This window comes from Mastacembelus armatus, chromosome 13 (assembly GCF_900324485.2).
Source record: "Mastacembelus armatus chromosome 13, fMasArm1.2, whole genome shotgun sequence".
Classification (NCBI taxonomy): domain Eukaryota; kingdom Metazoa; phylum Chordata; class Actinopteri; order Synbranchiformes; family Mastacembelidae; genus Mastacembelus; species Mastacembelus armatus.
In genome coordinates, this window is record NC_046645.1 from 25,383,410 (window position 1) to 25,404,627 (window position 21,218).

General features: G+C 43.8%; 1 protein-coding gene across 1 annotated transcript in view; it reads left to right on the forward strand.

Annotated features, from left to right (window-relative positions):
- The window catches only part of col4a4 (collagen, type IV, alpha 4), a 45,395-nt gene extending 24,481 nt beyond the window's left edge, over positions 1–20,914 (forward strand). The window contains exons 20-46 of the mRNA XM_033325501.1: positions 567–656; positions 6,855–7,015; positions 7,117–7,189; positions 7,595–7,701; positions 8,427–8,610; positions 8,751–8,819; positions 8,916–9,023; positions 9,114–9,182; positions 10,201–10,350; positions 10,848–11,009; positions 11,529–11,696; positions 11,777–11,920; positions 12,136–12,243; positions 12,904–13,082; positions 13,342–13,405; positions 13,492–13,566; positions 13,703–13,810; positions 14,721–14,828; positions 16,590–16,661; positions 16,913–17,041; positions 17,131–17,238; positions 17,321–17,476; positions 18,506–18,754; positions 19,200–19,316; positions 19,699–19,887; positions 20,031–20,314; positions 20,657–20,914. Coding sequence (XP_033181392.1) covers positions 567–656; positions 6,855–7,015; positions 7,117–7,189; positions 7,595–7,701; positions 8,427–8,610; positions 8,751–8,819; positions 8,916–9,023; positions 9,114–9,182; positions 10,201–10,350; positions 10,848–11,009; positions 11,529–11,696; positions 11,777–11,920; positions 12,136–12,243; positions 12,904–13,082; positions 13,342–13,405; positions 13,492–13,566; positions 13,703–13,810; positions 14,721–14,828; positions 16,590–16,661; positions 16,913–17,041; positions 17,131–17,238; positions 17,321–17,476; positions 18,506–18,754; positions 19,200–19,316; positions 19,699–19,887; positions 20,031–20,314; positions 20,657–20,914 — 3,689 coding nt within the window. The remainder of the gene's footprint in view (positions 1–566; positions 657–6,854; positions 7,016–7,116; positions 7,190–7,594; positions 7,702–8,426; positions 8,611–8,750; positions 8,820–8,915; positions 9,024–9,113; positions 9,183–10,200; positions 10,351–10,847; positions 11,010–11,528; positions 11,697–11,776; positions 11,921–12,135; positions 12,244–12,903; positions 13,083–13,341; positions 13,406–13,491; positions 13,567–13,702; positions 13,811–14,720; positions 14,829–16,589; positions 16,662–16,912; positions 17,042–17,130; positions 17,239–17,320; positions 17,477–18,505; positions 18,755–19,199; positions 19,317–19,698; positions 19,888–20,030; positions 20,315–20,656) is intronic.
- The last annotated feature ends 304 nt before the right edge of the window (positions 20,915–21,218 follow it).

Sequence of the window (21,218 nt, forward strand, 5' to 3'; positions counted from 1 at the left end):
CTTGGCTCCGCCGTAATTAATACAGACACGGCGATGCTAACATTAGCTTAGCTCTTTCAGCTTCATCCTCGGAAACAGTTCAAACTCACAATCTCGCAACGCAAGTCGTCCACGAGTCCTCCACTGTCCTCCGGAGCAAGGGGAAACAGTCCAGACTAACTTAATCCCGGCTCTAAACACTTTTTAATTCCCTCAGCGTGCACTAGGCTTCAGCGAGCATCACCATTTTCCAGTTCACTCTCTTTTCGCTTACTTCTCTTCTTCTACGCGTACAGTACGTTTCTGCGTCCTTACGTTACACACAGTTTTTTTTTTAAATGAATTTGTTTATTTATTTAATTTAACAGTTTTTAACACTATGCAAATGCATATTTTAACTTTTTAATAAAAACAAATTATTTAAATCAAAATGAAATACCATAAATGCCTTTATGCACTATCATAACGAAATAATATACATTCTTGTGAATATATCAAACACAAAATATCCTGATATGCTCAATATTCAGGTTATTACAATAATAATTATCATTACAAATCACTTAATGTCCTGCTGTTTCTCTCAGGTGTTTACTGTCTTCCTGGGCCCCCAGGACAGACTGGAGACAAGGGCCATCAGGGATTCCCAGGGTCTCATGGTTTAGCTGGGATTAAAGGTCAGTGTCTGTAGTCTGACTGAAATCTTGACTGACTGATCCGGGTAAGCGAATCACTTTTGTCTTGCAGGCGTGTCGTGTTGTGTGTGTTGTGTGGTTCGTCTGCAGACTGGCGGCAGACTAGCTGTGGTTTGGCACACCTGGGAACCGGCTAGACTTTGAACGGTTCACTGGCTGCTGCATTCCGGTGCTGGTCGGGTACCTTTCTGTTTTGACCGGTGTTTGTTGCTATTTCCTGACTTAGCGCTCGTTGGCCTACCGGTTAGCTTAGCTAGCTAGTTAGCTTGCTAACATGGCCTCTCCCTCTCTCTCTCTTTCTTGCTCGGTGTGCCACATGTTTAGTTATTCCTCTACCTCCTTTAGCGATAATGATACCTGTATTAAGTGTAAGGTTCTGTTAGCCTTGGAGGCGAGGATCACTGATTTGGAAGCGCGGCTCCGCACCTTCGAACAAAAGCCAGCTAGCCTAGCCCCGTTAGCTGGTGTGGAGCCACCGAGCTCAGGGTCTGTTAGCGGTCCAAGGGCAGCTCCGGAGCAGCCCGGAGAATTAGCCTGGGTGACGGTCCGAAGGAAACATACTCCTAAGCAGAAGCCCACGGCTCATCACCTGCCTGTTCACGTTTCTAATAGATTTTCCCCGCTCAGCGACACACCCGCTGAGAAACCGACTCTGATAATTGGCGATTCCATAGTCAGGAACGTGAAAATAGAGACACCAGCGACCATAGTCAAATGTATTCCTGGGGCCAGAGCGGGCGACATCGAGTCAAATCTGAAGCTGCTGGCTAAGGCTAATCGTAAATATGGGAAAATTGTTATTCACGTCGGCAGCAATGACACCCGATTACGCCAATCGGAGGTCACTAAAATTAATGTTGAGTCGGTGTGTAACTTTGCTAAATTAATGTCGGACTCCGTAGTTTTCTCTGGACCCCTCCCCAATCTGACCAGCGATGACATGTTTAGCCGCATGTCGTCGTTCCGTCGCTGGCTGTCTAGGTGGTGTCCAGCAAACGATGTGGGCTTCATAGACAATTGGGCCACTTTCTGGGGAAAACCCGGTCTGATAGCGAGAGATGGCATCCATCCCACTTTGAATGGTGCAGCTCTCATCTCTAGGAATTTGGCCGAGTTTCTTAGCCGACCTAAAGCCTGACAATCCAGGGTGGGGACCGGGATGCAGAGACTCAGTCTAAAACGCTTCTCTGCAGTTTCCTTAGAGCCGCCGCCCCCTTCAAACCACATAGAGACTGTGTCTGCCCCTCGAACATATAAATCAAACAAATCAGAAGTTAACAGAAGAGGAGTTATTCATAAAAACTTAATAAAAATTAAGACCACTCCTCTTATTGAACAGAAAAACAGAACTGTCAAATGTGGATTATTAAATATTAGGTCCCTTTCTTCTAAATCTCTGTTAGTAACTGATTTGATAACTGATCACCAAATTGACCTACTTTATCTTACTGAAACCTGGTTACAGCAGGATGAATATGTCAGTCTGAATGAATCAACCCCCCTCAGTCATAGAAATTATCATGTTCCTCGAAGCACAGGTCGAGGTGGAGGAGTAGCTGCAATCTTCCAGTCAAACTTATTATTAAACTTTCATCCTCAGAACAGTTATAACTCATTTGAGAGCCTCACTCTTAGTCTCTCACATACAAACTGGAAAACACAAAAACCAGTTCTACTTGTCATTTTGTACCGTCCACCTGTTCCTTACTCAGAGTTTTTAACTGAATTCCCTGACTTCCTGTCTGATTTAGTGCTTAGATCAGATAAAGTCATTATAGTGGGAGATTTTAACATTCATGTAGATGTTGAAAATAACAGCCTCAGCATTGCATTTAATTCTATATTAGATTCAATTGGTTTCATTCAAAACGTTAATAAACCCACCCACTGTTTCAATCACACCCTTGATCTTGTTCTGACCTATGGCATCGAAATTGAACATCTAATAATTTTCCCCCCAAATCCTGTTTTGTCAGATCATTCTTTAATAACTTTCGAATTTAAAATGATGGATCATGCAGCGTCTGGAAGAAACTTCCACTACAGCAGATGTTTATCCGACAACGCTGTTAATAAATTTAAGAAAATGATTCCATCTTTATTTGCATCTATGCCAAGTATAAACATAATGGAGGGCAGCTGCCTTAATCCTACTCCCTACCAAATTGATCATGTTGTTGACAGCGCTGTAACCTCACTGCGTGAAACGCTTGATTCTGTAGCCCCTCTGAAAAAGAAGTTAGTGATTCAGAGAAGACTAGCCCCATGGTATAATTTACATGTTCGTACCTTAAAGCAGGCATCACGAAGGCTGGAAAGGAAGTGGCGTTCCACAAACTTAGAGGAAATTTTTCTAGCCTGGAAAAACAGTCTACTAACATATAAAAAAGCTCTCCGTAAAGCCAGAACTGCATACTATTCATCACTAATAGAGGAAAATAAGAACAATCCCAGGTTTCTTTTCAGCACTGTAGCCAGGCTGACAAAAAGTCACAGCTCCGTTGAGCCCAGTGTTCCCTTAGCTCTCAGCAGTGATGAATTTATGAGTTTCTTTACAAATAAAATCACAACTATTAGAGATAAAATTCAGCAGATGCTTCCTATACCTGCAATAAATGAATCTTTTACTACAGTAGCTCTTGAATCATCTGTAGGACCTCAGTTATGTTTAGACTGCTTCTCTCCTATAGATCTCTCTGAATTTACATCAGTAGTTGCTTCATCGAAATCATCAACGTGTCTCTTGGACCCCATCCCGACTAGACTGCTTAAAGACACCCTGCCATTAATGAACTCATCTTTATTGGACTTGGTAAATTTATCTCTAGTATCAGGCTACGTACCACAGGCCTTTAAGACTGCAGTAATCAAACCTTTACTCAAAAAGCCTAGTCTTGATCCAGGAGTCTTGGCTAATTATAGACCAATATCTAACCTGCCATTTATTTCTAAAATCCTAGAAAAAGCTGTTGCTAAGCAGCTATCAGACCACTTACACAGGAATGAACTATTTGAAGATTTCCAATCAGGATTTAGAGCACATCATAGTACAGAAACAGCACTGTTGAAAGTTACCAACGATCTTCTCTTAGCCTCAGATAATGGACTTGTTTCGATACTTGTCCTCCTAGACCTTAGTGCAGCATTCGACACCATTGACCACAACATCTTATTACAGAGACTGGAGCATGTGATTGGTATCAGAGGAACAGCGTTAAAGTGGTTCCAATCCTATTTATCGGACAGATTCCAGTTTGTTCATGTCCATGATGAACCTTCCACACGAACAAAAGTTAGTTATGGAGTTCCACAAGGTTCTGTGCTAGGACCGATTCTGTTCACCCTGTACATGCTTCCTTTAGGATATATCATTAGGAAGCACTCTATTAATTACCACTGCTATGCGGATGACACTCAGTTATATCTATCTATTAAACCTGTTAACACAAACCAGTTAACCAGACTTCAAGCCTGTCTAACTGACATAAAGGCTTGGATGACCAGTAACTTTTTACTTTTAAACTCGGAGAAAACAGAAGTCATTATATTTGGGCCTAAAAATCTCAGAAATAACTTTTCTAAAATTATAGCTACTCTAGATGGCATAGCCCTGGCCTCCAGCACTACTGTAAAAAACCTTGGAGTTATTTTTGACCAGGACATGTCCTTTAACTCACACATAAAACAAATTTCTAGAACTGCATTCTTTCACCTGCGCAACATTTCCAAAATTAGGAACATCCTGTCTCAAAATGATGCAGAAAAACTAGTCCATGCGTTTGTTTTCTCAAGGCTAGATTACTGTAACTCATTACTATCTGGATGTCCTAATATCTTAATAAAAAGCCTCCAATTAATCCAGAATGCCGCAGCCAGAGTCCTGACAGGAACTAGCAAGAGAGATCATATTTCTCATATATTGGCTTCTCTTCATTGGCTCCCTGTAAAATATAGAATAGAATTTAAAATCCTTCTTCTCACATACAAATCCCTTCATAATCAAGCTCCTTCATACCTTAAAGACCTCATAGTACCATATTATCCCAATAGACCACTTCGCTCTCAGAGTGCTGGCCTACTTGTGGTTCCCAGAGTTCTCAAAAGCAGAATGGGAGGCAGAGCCTTTAGCTATCAAGCTCCTCTCCTGTGGAACCAGCTCTCAGCCTGGGTTCAGGAGGCAGACACTCTCTGTACTTTTAAGGCTAGACTTAAAACCTTCCTCTTTGACAAAGCATATAGTTAGGGCTGGCTTCAGGCAACCCTGAACCATCCCTTAGTTAGTTATGCTGCTATAGGCCTAGACTGCCCGAGGACCATCGGTGCACTGAGCTCCCCTACCCTACCCTACCCCCCCCCCCCCCCCCTTCTCTCCCACCTCATGTATATTCCACCATTGAATGTTACTAACCTTGTGCTCTCTCTCTCCCCTAGTTTGTGCTCTCTCCCTCCCTCTCTCTCTCTCTCTCTCTGTACCTTCTGCAGGTGTCCCTGGTCCTGGAGCTGTTTATCGCTGATGTGCAGTTACTGGCCCCACCAACTTGCAGTGTCTATTTGTTGTTTATTTTTGCTGTTCTTTTCTCTCTGCTCTATCCACTCACCCCAACCGGTCGAGGCAGATGGCCGCCCAAACTGAGCCCGGTTCTGCTGGAGGTTTTTTTTCTTCCGTTAAAGGGAGTTTTTTTCCTCTCCACTGTCGCCAAGTGCTTGCTCATAAGGGAATTGTTGGGTTTTTAGTTTTAGTTTTTGTAAAGTGCCTTGAGATGATTTGTATTGTGATTTGGCGCTATACAAATAAAATTGAATTGAATTGAATTGAATTGAACTGATGGACAATGTGGACCAGTGAAAACCAGTGAAGACTGGGTGTCTGTGGTGTCACAACAGGATGACATTCATGGAGGAATCTTCTCTATTTGATATTAAGTGCAGGGTTTCCTTTGTGTTTTTAAAGAACATTTATAAACTTTATAAAGCACTGCCTCCTTTAGTTTTTTGTCCTCAGAACAAAACAACAAACCCTGATCACAGAGACCTGTGGCAGTTGTCCTGGAAAAAAGCACTTGGAGGCAAATCTCAGGTTATAGGATTGCAAGTTTAATAGGCAAAACAACAGAGCATACGATCCTCAGAACGGGTCAATACCGATTGACCCCAAACACAGAAAATGATCAGCTTTTATATCCGTTCAGCAGCATTAATTTATACATGACAATCACTCACAGGTAAATCATGCCGGCAGGATGGCATACGTAATATAATTATTGTGTCTATGACTTTTTGTCTGCTTCCTAATGAATACAAATACAAATACAAAGCTGTGTCAAAAGTCCTTGTTGAATTCACACAGGTCACACAGGGAGCTAGCAGACATTGTCTGTTACATCCACACAGCCATGAAGTCTGTCAAGGTGTAAATTTCCCTCACAGCAGTGAATTAATGGGGTCATTTAATGGGGTGTTTGGTGTCTCATTATGCCTTTCTGAAGACCTAGTCAAAAGTTTACTGGCAGAATATTGGACCACTTGAACATGATCCAGGTTTTGGTTTCTGCTCTACTCTGACAGGTGATGGAAGAGTTACAAGCACATTTGCAGTATAATTTGGAGGTTCTCTCAAATGGTAAAAATTTGCAATGGAAACAGGTATACACACCTGAAGGATTTTACAGATGAGTGGAAGGAATCAACACCTTCCTGTACTAGAGGCACAAGAGTGACAGAAACATTAGTCAGCCATATAATAGAGATATTATGTTACCTTTTGACAGTCCGTAGAGATGTAGGATCAAATATCACCTGCATACGATAAGATACAACAGCTTATTTAGGAAACCTATTCTAAGACAACAGAATAGGACCATACTGCTTACATCTCCTGCTTTTCTTTCTTTTCATGTCATTGTTTTATTCTATCATTCAATTATTTATTGCTTTGTACAGCACCTTGGACAACAGCTGTTGTATTAATGTGTGCTTTATAAATAAAACAAACAAGTCAATTCATTAGGACATTGTGGTTTATGGTGTCAAAAGCTCCAATAAAATGCAACAGTACCAAAGCCAAAGTACCAAAACAGGCCTCAATAGACCTATTAGAATGGAAGAAGGATGCAAGCCATTCCCTTTGGAGCTCCACAAACTGATTTTACATTTGTTTTTAAATCCACCTGTGTGTTTCAGGTACTTGTGGTGACTGTGTTTGTGGCCCTCCTGCTATACTCAAGGGCCACATGGGAGCTCCAGGAGACCCGGGGGATCCAGGATTTCCAGGAGGCACAGGGGCCCCGGGGGCAAGAGGAGAGGAAGGTTTACCTGGGGACCATGGCGAGAAGGGACAGCAGGTGGGTAATTAACTACAGATCAGAGGTCAGCGGCCTGAGGTTCATGGTTTGTTGCTTCAGTTTTGTGTTGTTTTTTGTCTTACTGATTATTTTGAATGCAGGGTCAGAGTGGATTTCCAGGTCACCAAGGGTGTAAAGGGCATAAGGGAGATTTCACAGTGGTGGATATTGTAGGTGAGTTCATCAGCTGTTTGTATACGTACTTCATCTGTCCTGAACTCCATACAGCAGCCAGTACAATATGTCAGGTCAAACCTCAGTTTCTTTTTTAAGTCTCATGTTTATTGACCATTAGCCATTCGCTGATTTGAAAATGTAAACAATTCATGCAGCAAATATTAATTTTGGTTGTTTATGTAATTTATGTGTTTAATTATATACTCCCAAATGTGTGTAAATCACAATAAATTCATCTTGTTGCAGCTGCACCATAATTGATTCATGCTCAGCTCCATATTAGGACTGACGCAGAGATTGTGACTAACGTGGACAAAAGAAACTGAGATGCTTCTGATCAGGCAGAAATGTATACAGGTCAGGTCAGTCTATCAGTGGTTCTGGTCGGATTTCTGCCTCCAGGTGAAAAAGGAGACCAGGGCCAGCAGGGTCTGGTTGGCAGGCGAGGATTCCTAGGAAGAAGTGGAAGCACAGGGCTCCCTGGTGCCCCCGGAAACCCTGGACCCCAGGTCAGTCAGACACTTCAGGTGTGCTCAATAGGTGTAAACCTGCATCCATGCCACATCCACACAGAAGCAGAATGGGACAGTACAATGTACATAGGGTTACATGAGAAACAAAACCGGTACTGATCATGAGGTATGTCAGTCCTGGGTGACTGCGGCTCAGTAAGTCGAGTCGCTTGTTTGCTAGCCGAAGGGTCAACTGCTCCAGTTTCCAGTCAGCTTGACAGAAAGTTGGATTTTTTTTTTTACTCACACAGTAAATCTAAGCTAGACTGCTATGCGTCTAACAAAAGTTCCTGATCTTATTCCTTTAGATATGAATGACTCCAGGAATATTTCTCCAGACCACTGGTTTTCCTCACTGGTGTAATGTGTACAATTAAATTATATTCCTCTTCAGTGTAATCTGAACACACAGATTTTGGGGTTTTTGCCTCTATTCCCCAGTGGATCGAGGAGAGGTGGACAGCACATGGAGGATGTAGAGAGATGACATGCGACAAATGTTGGCACAATGTGTTTGTGTATATGGTTCTGAAGTGCTGAAGTGTCAGCCTGCTGTAACACTACCCTCGGCATGAATCTAAGATCAGAGGATATGTTTGTACTGCTCCTGTTATGAACTCTACAGCCTCCAGGGGACGTTGGCAGCGCTTTACGCTGCTCCTGCTCAATGTTGTTCCTGGTCCTGCTGTTGCATCCTCGTCTTTAAATCTGTTCCTTTTCAGGGTGAGAGTTTCCCCAGCTGTCCTGGAGAAAGAGGCTTCCCTGGACTTGAAGGGTCAAAAGGATTCATAGGACCTTCAGGGCCCCCAGGACTAGGAATAGTTGGAGCCATAGGACAGCGTGGGAGCCCTGGAGACCCAGGACCTCCAGGATTCCCTGGTCCCCAAGGGCAGAACGGGCCAAAAGGTAAGACCTGAAGTCATCGTTAAATTAATACTCTAAAATCAGCAAAAACAACTTTAACAACACATTTTATTTCCTGTACACTCCTTTAAATTCTCAATAACTTCACCCATTTCACAATGGACCGCTCCGCCTTCCTGTAGGTGATACACCACCCTGTGTACCCAGAACTACTGGTCCCCCCGGAGAGAAAGGAGACACTGGAAGCTCAGGTAAAAAGCATCTCTAATATCTGCTTGACTTCCTGTCCACCTGTCTGTCTGACTTAACCTTCACCTGTTGGCTCACCCGACTGTCTGACTGTCCAGGTTACACAGGAACCCCAGGTCCTGCAGGTTTTCGTGGCATCACTGGACCTGATGGAGCTAAGGGAGACAAAGGACATGCTGGACTTCCTGGACTTCCTGGACTTCAAGGTTCCAGCGCATACGTGTCAGATCTGTATCACACCTGTCCTTTACAGAAAAAAAAATAAACATCTTTCCATGTATCTTCTCTTCCTGCAGGACCTCAAGGTTCTGTTGGAGACACTGGAGAAGAAGGGGCAGAAGGCTTTAGTTATGGTGGAGATCCAGGTACACTCACCTGTGACTGTGTGACGGTTTGACACATTATCCAAAGGTTCAGGTGACACTAAAACTGTCCATTTTGAGTTGTTTCAATGAAGCACGGATTCATACAAACCCAGTATGTTTGGTTCAGGGAAAGCTGAAACTCCAGTGTTTTTACCTTAATGTAAAATGGACGTAACATTCCTGCAGGCCCCCAAAACCTCTGAAGAAGCTGGAGGCAAAAAAAGCTTTTGTTAGTGTTTTGGTTCACTTAAATTTTAGGGAATCACCATGGAACAGAACAAAAAAAAACAATGATCAGTATTTGAAAACTGTGTAAAGGGGCGTGTCAGTCTGTAACAGACCAATGTATCCTGGGTTAAAGCTCCTCAGTCGTCGCTCCTCACAGCAGAAATAAGAGTTTTGAGACGTCCTTCATCATGGTGGACTGGGACAACTTCCAAGTCAACCATGGACCAAGGAGTGATAAAATAAGACAGTTGAGATTCAGCCCATGTTTTCTGTATCCTGTTAACTAATGACACACCTGAGATTTTGTCTCCTGGCTACTATTATGAAGATATGGATGAAGAGCAACTCCAGGTACTCCGATTTCCTCCAACAGTCCAAAAACATGTATATCAGGTTGATTGGTGACTCTAAATTGCCCATAGGAGTGAGTGTGAGTGTGAGTGTGTGAGGTTGTTTGTCTCTATGTGGCCCTGTGATGGACTGGTGATCTGTCCAGGGTGTACCCCTGACTTTCACCCAAAGAGAGCTGGGATAGGCTCCAGCAGATCCCTGTGACCCTGGTTAGGAATAAGGGGGTATAGATGATGGATGGATGGATGGATGGATGGATGGATGGATGGAGAGCGGAGCAAAATATCCTGCACTGAAACTGCTCTGTAAATAGTGAACTTCCACAATTAGTTGGTAACAAGACAGTTCCTGTCTGAGAAAATAACTAAAGTACAAACATGACAACACTGGTTTGGTCTTCATCAGCCTTGTTTAAAACATGTTTGACTGTGTGCACCAGGCTCTCCAGGGCTCCCAGGTTCTTCTGGACTCAGGGGCACTGCAGGGGACTCTGCTGTTGGCGATTCGGGACCAATTGGCTTTAAAGGATCACAAGGCTTTCATGGACCTAAAGGAGTCCCTGGCCCCCTTGGCAAGAATGGACAACAAGGTGAATTACTGCATCTGAAATGTACAGTGGAGTTCATAATAAAATGTATAGCAAAGACTCTTCCATCATTTCATCTCTTAGTTTGGTGTACATAATGGTGAGTCGTTAAGATTTGAGAAAATATTTTTTCTGTAGTGGAGCCATGCTTTGACCAATATAAACTGATTTCTACAGTGTGATGACAGAAATTTCTTCAAGTTGATTTTTAAGAGAAACTCAGCTGCCCAAACATGGCTTTACAGAGACAGTAATGTTTCAATTTGTAGAAACCTCACAGGAAAATCCTCTGACAGCCTCCAGTTTCATGCCTTTAACCATCTGGAAAATGTGTCAAAACATTCATTATATTCCAAAGATCAAGTGTTTCACAAGAAAGATGTGTTGAAAAAAGCCAAAGAAAAACAAAAGAAAGGATTCATGTCAGAATATGTCGCTCTGTGTTGAAGCAGAAATCAGATTCACAGTGTAAAAACACAAATTCTTTTTTCTTTCTCCAGGAGTCCCAGGTTTGACTGGGGTCCCTGGAGCAAAGGGCCAAAGAGGACAAGATGGGAGACCAGGTATACCTGGTTGCAGAGGCCCCTCAAACAATCTCTGTGATAGAGCTAAACCCGGTTGCAGGGGCCCCTTTGGTCCTCCAGGACCTAAAGGATGCACAGGTTTGGCTCCTACATTTCTCCATGTTGTGTTACACAGTTACAGTCACGTACAGTCATGGCCAAAAATATTGGCATGCCTGAATTTCTGTCAGAAAACAAACCACTTGTTCCAGAAAACTGTATGTGTATTTATTTTGTTTCGTTTAGATTGCCCCTGCTTTTCCACAATTTTGTTTGTTTTTTCTCCATGCTCACTGTGTACACACTGACACACAATACAAAGGCTGACACGACCATACCCGACTGTAATTTCTGCATTGAGTTTAATTACAAATTAAAAGGGCATCACATGCTTCAAATACAATTATTTCTGAAAATATTTTGTCCTGCCCATTTTTTGAGTTGTCTTTAGAAAGTGTCAGATTTGGTTTTCTCTGATTTTTTTTGTTTGCAGCAGTTTCCTGGGAGAAGTAGTGCGTTATCTGACAGGAATGCAGTGGTGCCAATATTTTTGACCATGACCGTATGTGAGAGAACATCATAATAGCTTTTCTGTGATCTCATTCTGTTTCTATACAGGTTGTCAGGGACAGAAAGGTGATACTGGGGAGATGGGTCCTCCAGGTTTTGGTCCTAAAGGACCTGTTGGTAAACCAGGCCCTCCAGGCTTCCCAGGGTACCCAGGTCCTCAGGGTCCCCCTGGCCTCAGTGGAGACACAGGACTGTGTGCACCTGAAGGTCAGAAAGGTGAGCCCCTCTGTCAGACACACCTGTGCTTAAATGTTTCCTGGGGACAGTTTCACTGACGTTTTGTCTGTATGCTTCAGGTGTGGCAGGATCCCAAGGCAGAGATGGAGAACGAGGGCCCTCAGGAAAGACTGGAGTCCCTGGAGCCCCAGGGAAGACAGGGGAGAGGGGATTCAATGGACGAGATGGATTTCAGGGATATGATGGGCAGAGAGGAGAAAAAGGTAAACACTAAGTGAGTACTACTGCAGTATAATCTCTCTTGCAGTACTAGTCCAAAATAATTATGTACCATTGTAACAGGATGCCAGGTTAAGGGTTTAATGTTAAATCTATTCATACGGAACAAAAACCTGATGAGACAACGGAATGGGTAATAATAATAATAATATAATTTCCACCTTAAATCACTTTAAAAACTCCCCCGTGTCCACTACAGGCTTTAAAGGATTCCCGGGGCCTCCAGGAGACACCATACCTATCCCCATCAAAGGGGAGAAAGGAAAACCAGGAACCTGTGGTATCAAAGGCTTCACTGGATCACGAGGTTAGAGTGACATCATGACTCTGTTTTGTTACCTCAGAGACCAGTGTCAGGCTGTGATGTCACACAGGAAGGGTCACAACCCTTTTAAATTAGAGGTTTGGTGTTGCATTCAGGTAGAGTTGGAAACATGCCTGACACTGCATATCAATCCCAGAGGTTTAGACTCCTGAACTGAGAAAACTTTAACAGTGTGTCTGTAAACCTGTCTCTGAAAACAGTTCTAAGTAAATATCAAAAAGCTCCCGGAAAGAAAAGTATATCAAAATGCTATTAGTGGAGCGAGGAGTCCAGGTCAGATGTTGAGGCGATCTAAGACAAGTCAAGTTGAGAAAAGATGAGCTGAGACGGGGTGGGGCAAGAACAAGACAAGTATATCCTAAGGGGAGAAAAGATCAGTCACGACATTTGCTGGCTAAACATGTGCTGACTCCGTTTGAAGTTGAGAAGGAGGATGAGGGTGAGTGCAAGGCTGTGGGTAGGCAGTATGTACCAGTGGTACAAAACATTATTTTGCTTAATTGTTTGCCAGTACTACAAATTGCCAACCAAAGCCAGCAATGACACATTGTCAATGCAGAATTCCCATGATGCTCTGGAGGTCTTTGAGCACTAACATCAGACTAATTCTCCTTTTCGACATCAAAAACTCACTCTCTACAGGGAGTAAAGGTGTGCAAGGACCTACAGGTAACCCAGGGTATCCAGGCATCCATGGGTTCCCTGGTGTCGCAGGGCCCCAAGGGCCCACCGGGCCATTTGGCAAACCAGGAGCCCCAGCACCACCTGGATGTCAAGGACCTCCAGGATTCATTGGCTTCCCTGGAAAAACGGGCGATCAAGTAAGATGAGTAAACGACTTCATGTGTTAGGACAGAGAAAGTACATATGCTTTACCTGAGACTAGATACGAAGTACAGCTGCTTGTCACACCTGTACAGGTTGGACATTCCAACTGTAAGTGGACATAGTTGTTACTTTAAAATCCAACTTTTAAAGGTCTCCAGCATCTACAAGCAGAGGACCAGACAACTCGATTGTTATCCTTCATTTGAAGCTAAATATTCAAGAATATTGATCTGCTGTTGTTTGTGGTTGCAGGGAGACCCAGGATATCCAGGTAAATCTGGTCAACCTGGCCACCCAGGATGTAATGGACCAAAAGGTAAATTCACATTTCAGTCATGAAACACAAAGACAAACTGATTTGTACTGTGCAGGATACTGTGTAAGGTTTGTTTTGTCTTTCAGGCGATAAAGGAGACTCTGTTGGTTGTCCTGGTCTACCTGGAAACAAGGGGCCTCATGGAGATTCCGGGCCTCCAGGTGATGATTTAGTTCTGGTTTTACAGCAGTGGGGCAGTCTGGCCCTTTGATCATTTTGGAGCACCATGGTTTGTAAACCACTACTGAAAACCAGTTTCTGTATAAAACAACTGTTTTTCTTTGCTTTCTCTCTCAGGATATCCTGGACCTCAGGGAGCTCCTGGAGGACCCGGTTCCAATGGGGCTCAAGGACAGAAAGGATGCAAAGGAGATCTAGGCTACGGTGGAGACCCAGGTGAACCAGGTAAAGAGACCCACCTTTGTTTGACATTTACTTTGTAACAAGAGATGAGTCACGTGACTCCCAACCAAAACCACAAAAGACCAGCAGCTGTTCAGTCAGTCTGGGAGCAGAAGGGGAGGTAAACAGGACTCTGAAGTGAGATGGCCATGTATAGGCAAGGCAAGCACAATTATATAGCACAATTCATACACAGAGTAATTCAAAGTGCTTTACAGAAATTAAAAACTATTTAAAAATACAAAAGCAAAAATCAAAATGGGAAACAGCAAATAGTGATGAGCCATGTTTGTAGGCATGCCACCGCTTTGTCACCATATTTGCCCCTCATGATTTCAACTATCGGACCACGCTGACCCATATTTGTGGGTCCCCTACTTTCAGTTTGTCCCATCCCTGATGGACTAAAAGTACCTCAACACAGACTATCTGCGGAGAGGATCCTGAGTCCCGGACTCTTACGTCTAGGATCGAGTAGACTAGAGCCGGAAGTTCCGAACCCTTTATTTAAGTCTATGGCTGTTTAGACCCGTATTCTAAGGATAACACTAAAGCGCCTGGGTTCCTAACCCCTGAGTCCCTGACCCAATTGGCTTTAGATAGAAGGTTCCTAACCTAATCAACTTAGAGTAAACCACAGTTGTCTTACCACAGATCAGAGCATGGCAAAGAAGAAACTGGAATTATTTAGATGCAGAAAAACAGTATTTTTGCTTAAAGCACGTGGTTTGAGCAGAGTTTAGTGTGACATAAGCCCACACCTTCTGAAACATCTATTTGGTACCTGGCCTTTATTTGTTCATGCCAACCATGCCCCATTATCTGCAGAGTTTGTATGTTTCTGTGTTAATAAACTGCAGTTTGAAATAAAACAAGCTGTTTACCCTAATCTGCTCTGTCTGGCTTATTCCAGGCGTAATCGGCCCCCCAGGTCCCAGAGGTTGTCCAGGTCATCCAGGTGCTGCTGGTAAGGCAGGTCCTGATGGTCCTCCAGGTTTGCAAGGCTGTCAAGGACTCAAAGGTCAGAACTCAAATCCAGATGTGTTTGAACTCAGTGAGAAGCAAAATGTGTCTAGCAAAGAGAAAAAAGTTAACTAAGCATTTTCTTTAAGGGAGGAAGAGCTACAACTTCATTTTGCTTTGAGCATAAACCCCATCTTCAGGTAGCTATCTGATCAGGGTCAAGAAAAACTCATTGGTAGTGGTCCCTCAGGAGTATCTTGTATCATTTCCTGTGTCTTTTCCCTGCCACCATATGATCTCTTGCCCTGCCCCGTGTTTCATTTACACGTATGTAACCCCCTTTACCACACGGCTCGTTAGAATGAAGTAATCCTATGCAATATGGGACCCCTTTACTTCATTAACTCTATGGTAAGAGAGACATTCAAAAAAAACAAATCTGTCTAGGGTAACTGTATAATTTCCAATCTTAATTAATGTAAAGCTTCTTGGAGTAATATGAACCAATACATATAACAGGATACAAATTTACCTTGGAATGATCCTCTTCCAATGTGGGTCTTACAGGAAAAAAAAAAAAATCAACCATACACAGTGATGGCGTTTTAAGGTGTTTTTTTTTCCTCTTTTCTTTTTATATTATCCAAATGCAAAATTAATTAACAGAATTTTATACTCAACAAAAAAAACAGTTCTACACCCATGGGAATTGTAAATTCATAGTTTGTCTGCGGGTGCACTCTTAAGTTATTGTGTATGCAAGCTTGCAATTAGCGTTGGCGCGCGCTGAAGATCACGTCCATTTTGGGGTCCAACCTTCCGTACTCTACTTCCCTCGGCGCAGGTGAATGCAGAGTGTCTGGCGGCCCCACCGTCGTCTCTTCTGCTGGCTCCGTGGTAACCACTGTAGACACGCGATGCTAGTGCTATCTTAGCTCCATCAGCGTCGACCTCGGAATGGTGCAGCCACTCACAACCTCACGGCGCGAGTCGTCCCCGAAACATCCGCGGTCCCTCGGAGCAAGAAGAACTGAACAGCTGACCTAAGTTGTGTCCCTAAACGTGTCCCTAAACACCTTGTCCTTCCCCTAGGGTGTGCTTGCTCCCAGCGAGCGTCGCCATCTCCAACAACTGTCTCCCGTTTTTTTTCTTCCGTGTCCGCCCCCTGCGTCTTCACGTCACACGCCAACACAATAATACAAAGAAAATATACATCTGGGTGGTTTCCTCCTTTACTGAAATCTCTATACTCATACCAGTTTCCGTTTTTTCATTATGTAATTGCATGTTTTAACTCTTTAGGAAAAAGCATCAAATTATTTTAAATCAAAATGAAATACACTAAATGCCTTATGCACTATCATAACGAAGTAAAAAAAAAAACCATTCTTGTGAATAGATCAAACACAACATACCCTCATAGGCTCAATATTCAGGTTATTACACGTATGTTATTACACGTCTTTATTATTCTACTGCTGCGCTGGCAGCTATTCCTCGAGCCGCTATATTCCACAGCTGCTCAGCCGTCTATCACTGGCAGCTGCCCGGCCAACACCTGACATCACCTGCCTGCAGAGGCCTCCCCAGTTCCATTTCTTTGATTACCCAGGAGCAGTTGCCCACAGGTGGGGCCTCTCCTCTGCCAACACATACAACAGACTCCCTCGAGAGTTTCACCTGCTTCGTCCCCTCTGGCACTTTTCCGCCACCAGTTTTCTGACACTGATCCGGTCGATTGATTTTTTTTTTGTACAGATGCATGAGTTTGTCACAATAAGTTTACATTTGGCTTTTTAACAATCTTTTATTGCATCAGGTCCTCCAGGACCACCTGGTCTTCATGGACTGGATGGACTGAAAGGAGTGAAGGGGGACATGGGCTCTAGAGGTATGATTCTTATGTATTTGTTGTAACAAGATAGCTATTGGTCCACAGCAGATATTTGGTCAAAGTAGAGTTCAGCACCCTGACTTTAACCCAACTGGTCCCAACAGCACATTGTTCAGACTGTTTTATTGCAGAAAACTTTGGCTTTGGTTATTTTCAATTTTTTTGGGGAATTTATTAGTTTATTACATCACTGGGACTCTGGGAACTGGGAAATCAAATTTCCTCTAAATGTCTGTCTCTCTGTTCAGGTCTGGGTGTGCCTGGTCATCCAGGTTTTGATGGTATTCCTGGGAGTAAGGGTCCCTCTGGTCCGCCAGGTCACAGCGGTCTGTCTCAGGATGGCCCACCAGGACCCAAAGGCCCCCAAGGACCCAAAGGTGCAGTAACATAAACACACAGATCCATCCATAGATCAGAAATGCTGTGTGTTTCTTGGTGAGTAACATGTATGTATTCGTTGTTGTAGGACCTCCAGGTGGTTGTGGACCTCCAGGTAAACCTGGACCCGACTGTCAGGATCCAGTCAGAGGCCCAGTTGGAGACCCTGGTTGTCCTGGACCAGATGGAGAGCCAGGTCAGACTTTAACATTTATGTTTAATAAACTTTAACAGATTAATCACACTGAATGGCTTCTGAAGTGGGTTTGGTGATTCAGGTTTTATTGGCGAGGTGGGGGATCCAGGTCCAAACCTTCCAATGGCTGGGGATGATGGGGACAATGGGGATCCAGGTTGCCAGGGGCCCATAGGTTCAAAGGGGCAGCCAGGGTACTCAGGACATCCAGGCATCACTGGACCTACTGGAGCCAAAGGTCAGACTCTCCATATATCTGAGAGATATGTTTATATGAAGATACCTGACAGAACTGAACTCTAACTACAGGTGTACTGTAGTTACACCTGTGCGTGATGTAACTGTGATTCAGTCTGAATGTGGTGGGTTTTTTATTAGAAGTTCCTTTCCCTTCAAATGGTGGATTCTTAAAGACCTGGTAGAGGCCTTGAGTCTTCTTTTTTCTTAGGCAGTGTCTACAGAGGCCAAAGTGAGAATGTGACTTTTTAAAATGTATTTATGCTCCATCATAAAGCATTACAAAATATGTTAACCTGTTAGCCCCATAACCAGCAGAAACCATCATCATCCTCAAACCCAATTTTAGGAAAACTAAACACAATTTAAATAGCCACATATTGAAACCAAGCTGAAGGTACAAGACCTAAAATATGTTGTGAAAAATCCCATAAAACACATGCTAATGCGACATGCACCATTTGAAAGCTAACACTAAGCAGATTCCAACAATACAAGTCCAGTTTCTCTACCACCAAAACTCACTGAAAGACCAGCTCAGGAACTGCAGAAATAAATATCAAGTTATGAAGCGATGATAATGAATTTTGTCTCACCTTTGTTGTTTTCTGTACACAAGTTGTTTTTATGTAAACAAAGATTTTGGTTATGTCATTTTTGAGCAGTAGTCTTAAAAATGGCCCAAGGCCTAAGAGGTTAAAAGTGTGGAGTCCAGTTTTGTCCAGTCCTTAATGAGACAGTGGTGATAATGAAGTAGAGGTCGACTGATACTGGTTTTTCCATAATAATCGATAATGATTCGACAATAATCAGGTCAGCCTATGGCCAATATGTGATGCAGATTATTGTAGGTCAATATAGAACTGGATCCAGGTATTTTACCAACTTGGCACTGGTTATTTGAACCCATCCCTAAGTCTTGGTGTGTGAATTCAGCTTCTACGACTGTATTTTTGTGAGGATGCCTTAACATTTACTGTCACTTACATACTGGTGATAAAGTCTGTATGTGTGTTTCTGTCTATATCAGGTGAGAAAGGGTGTCAAGGGATTATGGGACAACCTGGTAATCGGGGCCCTACGGGTAATTACGGTACCACGGGGCCTCCAGGACCAAAAGGACCTAAAGGACTGGAGGGACCAAAGGGAGAAAAGGGAGGAGTCCTGCAGTGCTCCCGTTACCCTCCAACCCCACTTGGCAGCCCAGGTCCACCTGGCCCCCCTGGTGCACCTGGAGCTATTGGCCTCCAGGGAGAAATTGGCCAAAAGGGATTCAAAGGTGAGAAACAGGAGGTGGACCAGCTCCTAATCAGACAGTAATTGGTCTTTTCTCAAATTTCACAGCAAACATCATAATAAAATTCACAACTAGTTCACTTAATTTTATTGCCTGCCTTTTACCCAGCAGACAGTGGGTAAAAGGCAGGTCCCCGCTGGACAGATCAGCAGCCAATCACAGGGAGGATACACTGAGACAGACACACTCACATTCATACCTACAGGCAATTTAGAGGCACCAACCAACCTAACCTGCATGTGTTTGGACTGTGGAAGGAGAAAACCCACACAGACACAGGGACAACATGCAGACTCCACACAGAAGGCCCCGGGTCCACCGGAGTTCAACCCCACAACCTGCTGCTGGGAGGAGACAGTGCAATATGAATATACTAACATCAGTTTCAGTGTCTGAGTAGCTGATTATGTTGGTTGATGTGTTTTAGGTATGAGGGGGGACAGTGGGGATGTAGGACTATTAGGTTCTGTGGGGTCCCCAGGCCCAGTCGGAGACCGAGGAGAACCAGGGCCGCAGGGGGAGACTGGAGTAGGTGGAGCCAAAGGTGAGATCTCCATCTATCTGTCTGTGCCTGTGTGACAGTCAGACACTTATTAATATTCATTTGATTCCATTTTTTGTTAGCTTCACATTGTTTGTTTGGTTAATGTGAATTGCAACTGACAAACAGTCCAATAAACTGAAATAAATACAAGTTACTCGAACCAAATCGGTGAACTTCATCTTGTTGTGTTATGTTATACTGACTGTAGCTGCAACACTGTCAGGAACACAATGTTGTGCATCTTGCATAGGTCAAAACATTTGTGTTCCCCTACAGATGTGGATCATGTTTGGAGCCGCTGTGCAGCTGTTCTTTGTATCATTGGTGTAGATTTGTTTTATTGATTTTTGATGAACTTTCTGTTTTGGTCTTTGTGTCTCAGGTGATCGTGGTCAAATAGGTGACCCTGGTCCTCCGGGACCATCCAGAATAGTTAACTCAGGCTTCCTGTTGGTGAAGCACAGCCAATCAATGACAGTTCCCACCTGTCCATCAAACATGAGGGTCCTATGGAGTGGATACAGCCTACTGTACCTGGAGGGTCAGGAGAAGGCTCACACTCAGGACCTGGGTATGTGTCGGAGAAATGAATGAGTCTTCCAGACAGTGTTCCTGATTTGCTCACACCCACATCTGCACACAAAAACTAACAATTGTGTTAAGGGAGCGGCTGGATATATTTGCCACTAAGTTCGGTTCTGTTTTGATTTGCAGGTCATGCGGGTTCGTGTATGCATGTCTTTTCCACCATGCCATTCTCCTCCTGTAACACGGCAGCATGCTCTTACGCCAGTCGTAACGATAAATCGTACTGGCTTTCGACGACGGCAGCAGTGCCCGCTAAGCCCATGGATGGACACGCCATCGAAGCGCACATTAGCCGCTGTGTGGTGTGTGAAGCTCCTTCCTCACCTGTCGCACTGCACAGCCAGACCTCCTACCCACCAGAATGCCCCCCCAACTGGAAGAGCCTATGGACCGGATACTCCTTCCTCATGGTGGGTACTGCAATACTACCTCTACTGCTAAAGTCAGTTCTAATACTTATATACAATACTATTGAAAATGAAGTAGTGCTAGTACCACGTCGATTGTACTGCTGCTACAACTGTCAATACAAAAAACTTTAAAGATAAAAAAGATTTAACTAAACTCAAGTCTGAAATAAATGTTTTAGTTTAAAGCTCTAAATTAAAATGAACTTCAAGTTGAAACTAAACTAGACTAACTAAAATAAAATAAGTGAGAGCACCGAGTCCCTGTTCTCAGCTGAAACACGATGTCTGTCTGAAGGAAGTGAGTCCAATGCCTGATGATATCATTTCCTGCGTGTGTTGCAGCATACGGGTGCAGGTGACGAGGGTGGTGGTCAGTCTCTGACATCAACAGGGAGCTGTCTGACGGACTTCAGGACCCAGCCCTTTGTGGAGTGCCAGGGGCCCCGAGGAACCTGTCACTACTTCTCCAACATCTACAGTTTCTGGCTGACCAGAGTGGAAACGTTCAGTTCCACCTCCAACAACCCCTCCACCACGATGGTTGAAGCTTTGCAGCAGAGGGAGAACATCGGGAGGTGCAACATTTGCATGAGGGAGTGAGGGAAAGGAGCACCACCTCCTCCCACTGCATGAGGAAGTCGGGAGCCACTTCACCTCCTCCTGCTGCACAAGGGAATGAGAAGTTTCACCTCCTGGATGGAGGACTGAGGAGACTCTCCACCTCCTCAGTCGTGAATGAGGAACTCCTTCTCCACCGAGGGGGAACAAGACTTATCTGCTTTTGTCTGTCTCTGTGAGGAGAGACTGTCATGTTTGAGAAATTGCTGGTCAGCAGGAGAGAAAACCAAACGTCTCAGATCCTGAACTGACGTTTTTAATCTTAGGTTTTCTAACAGTCAGGATA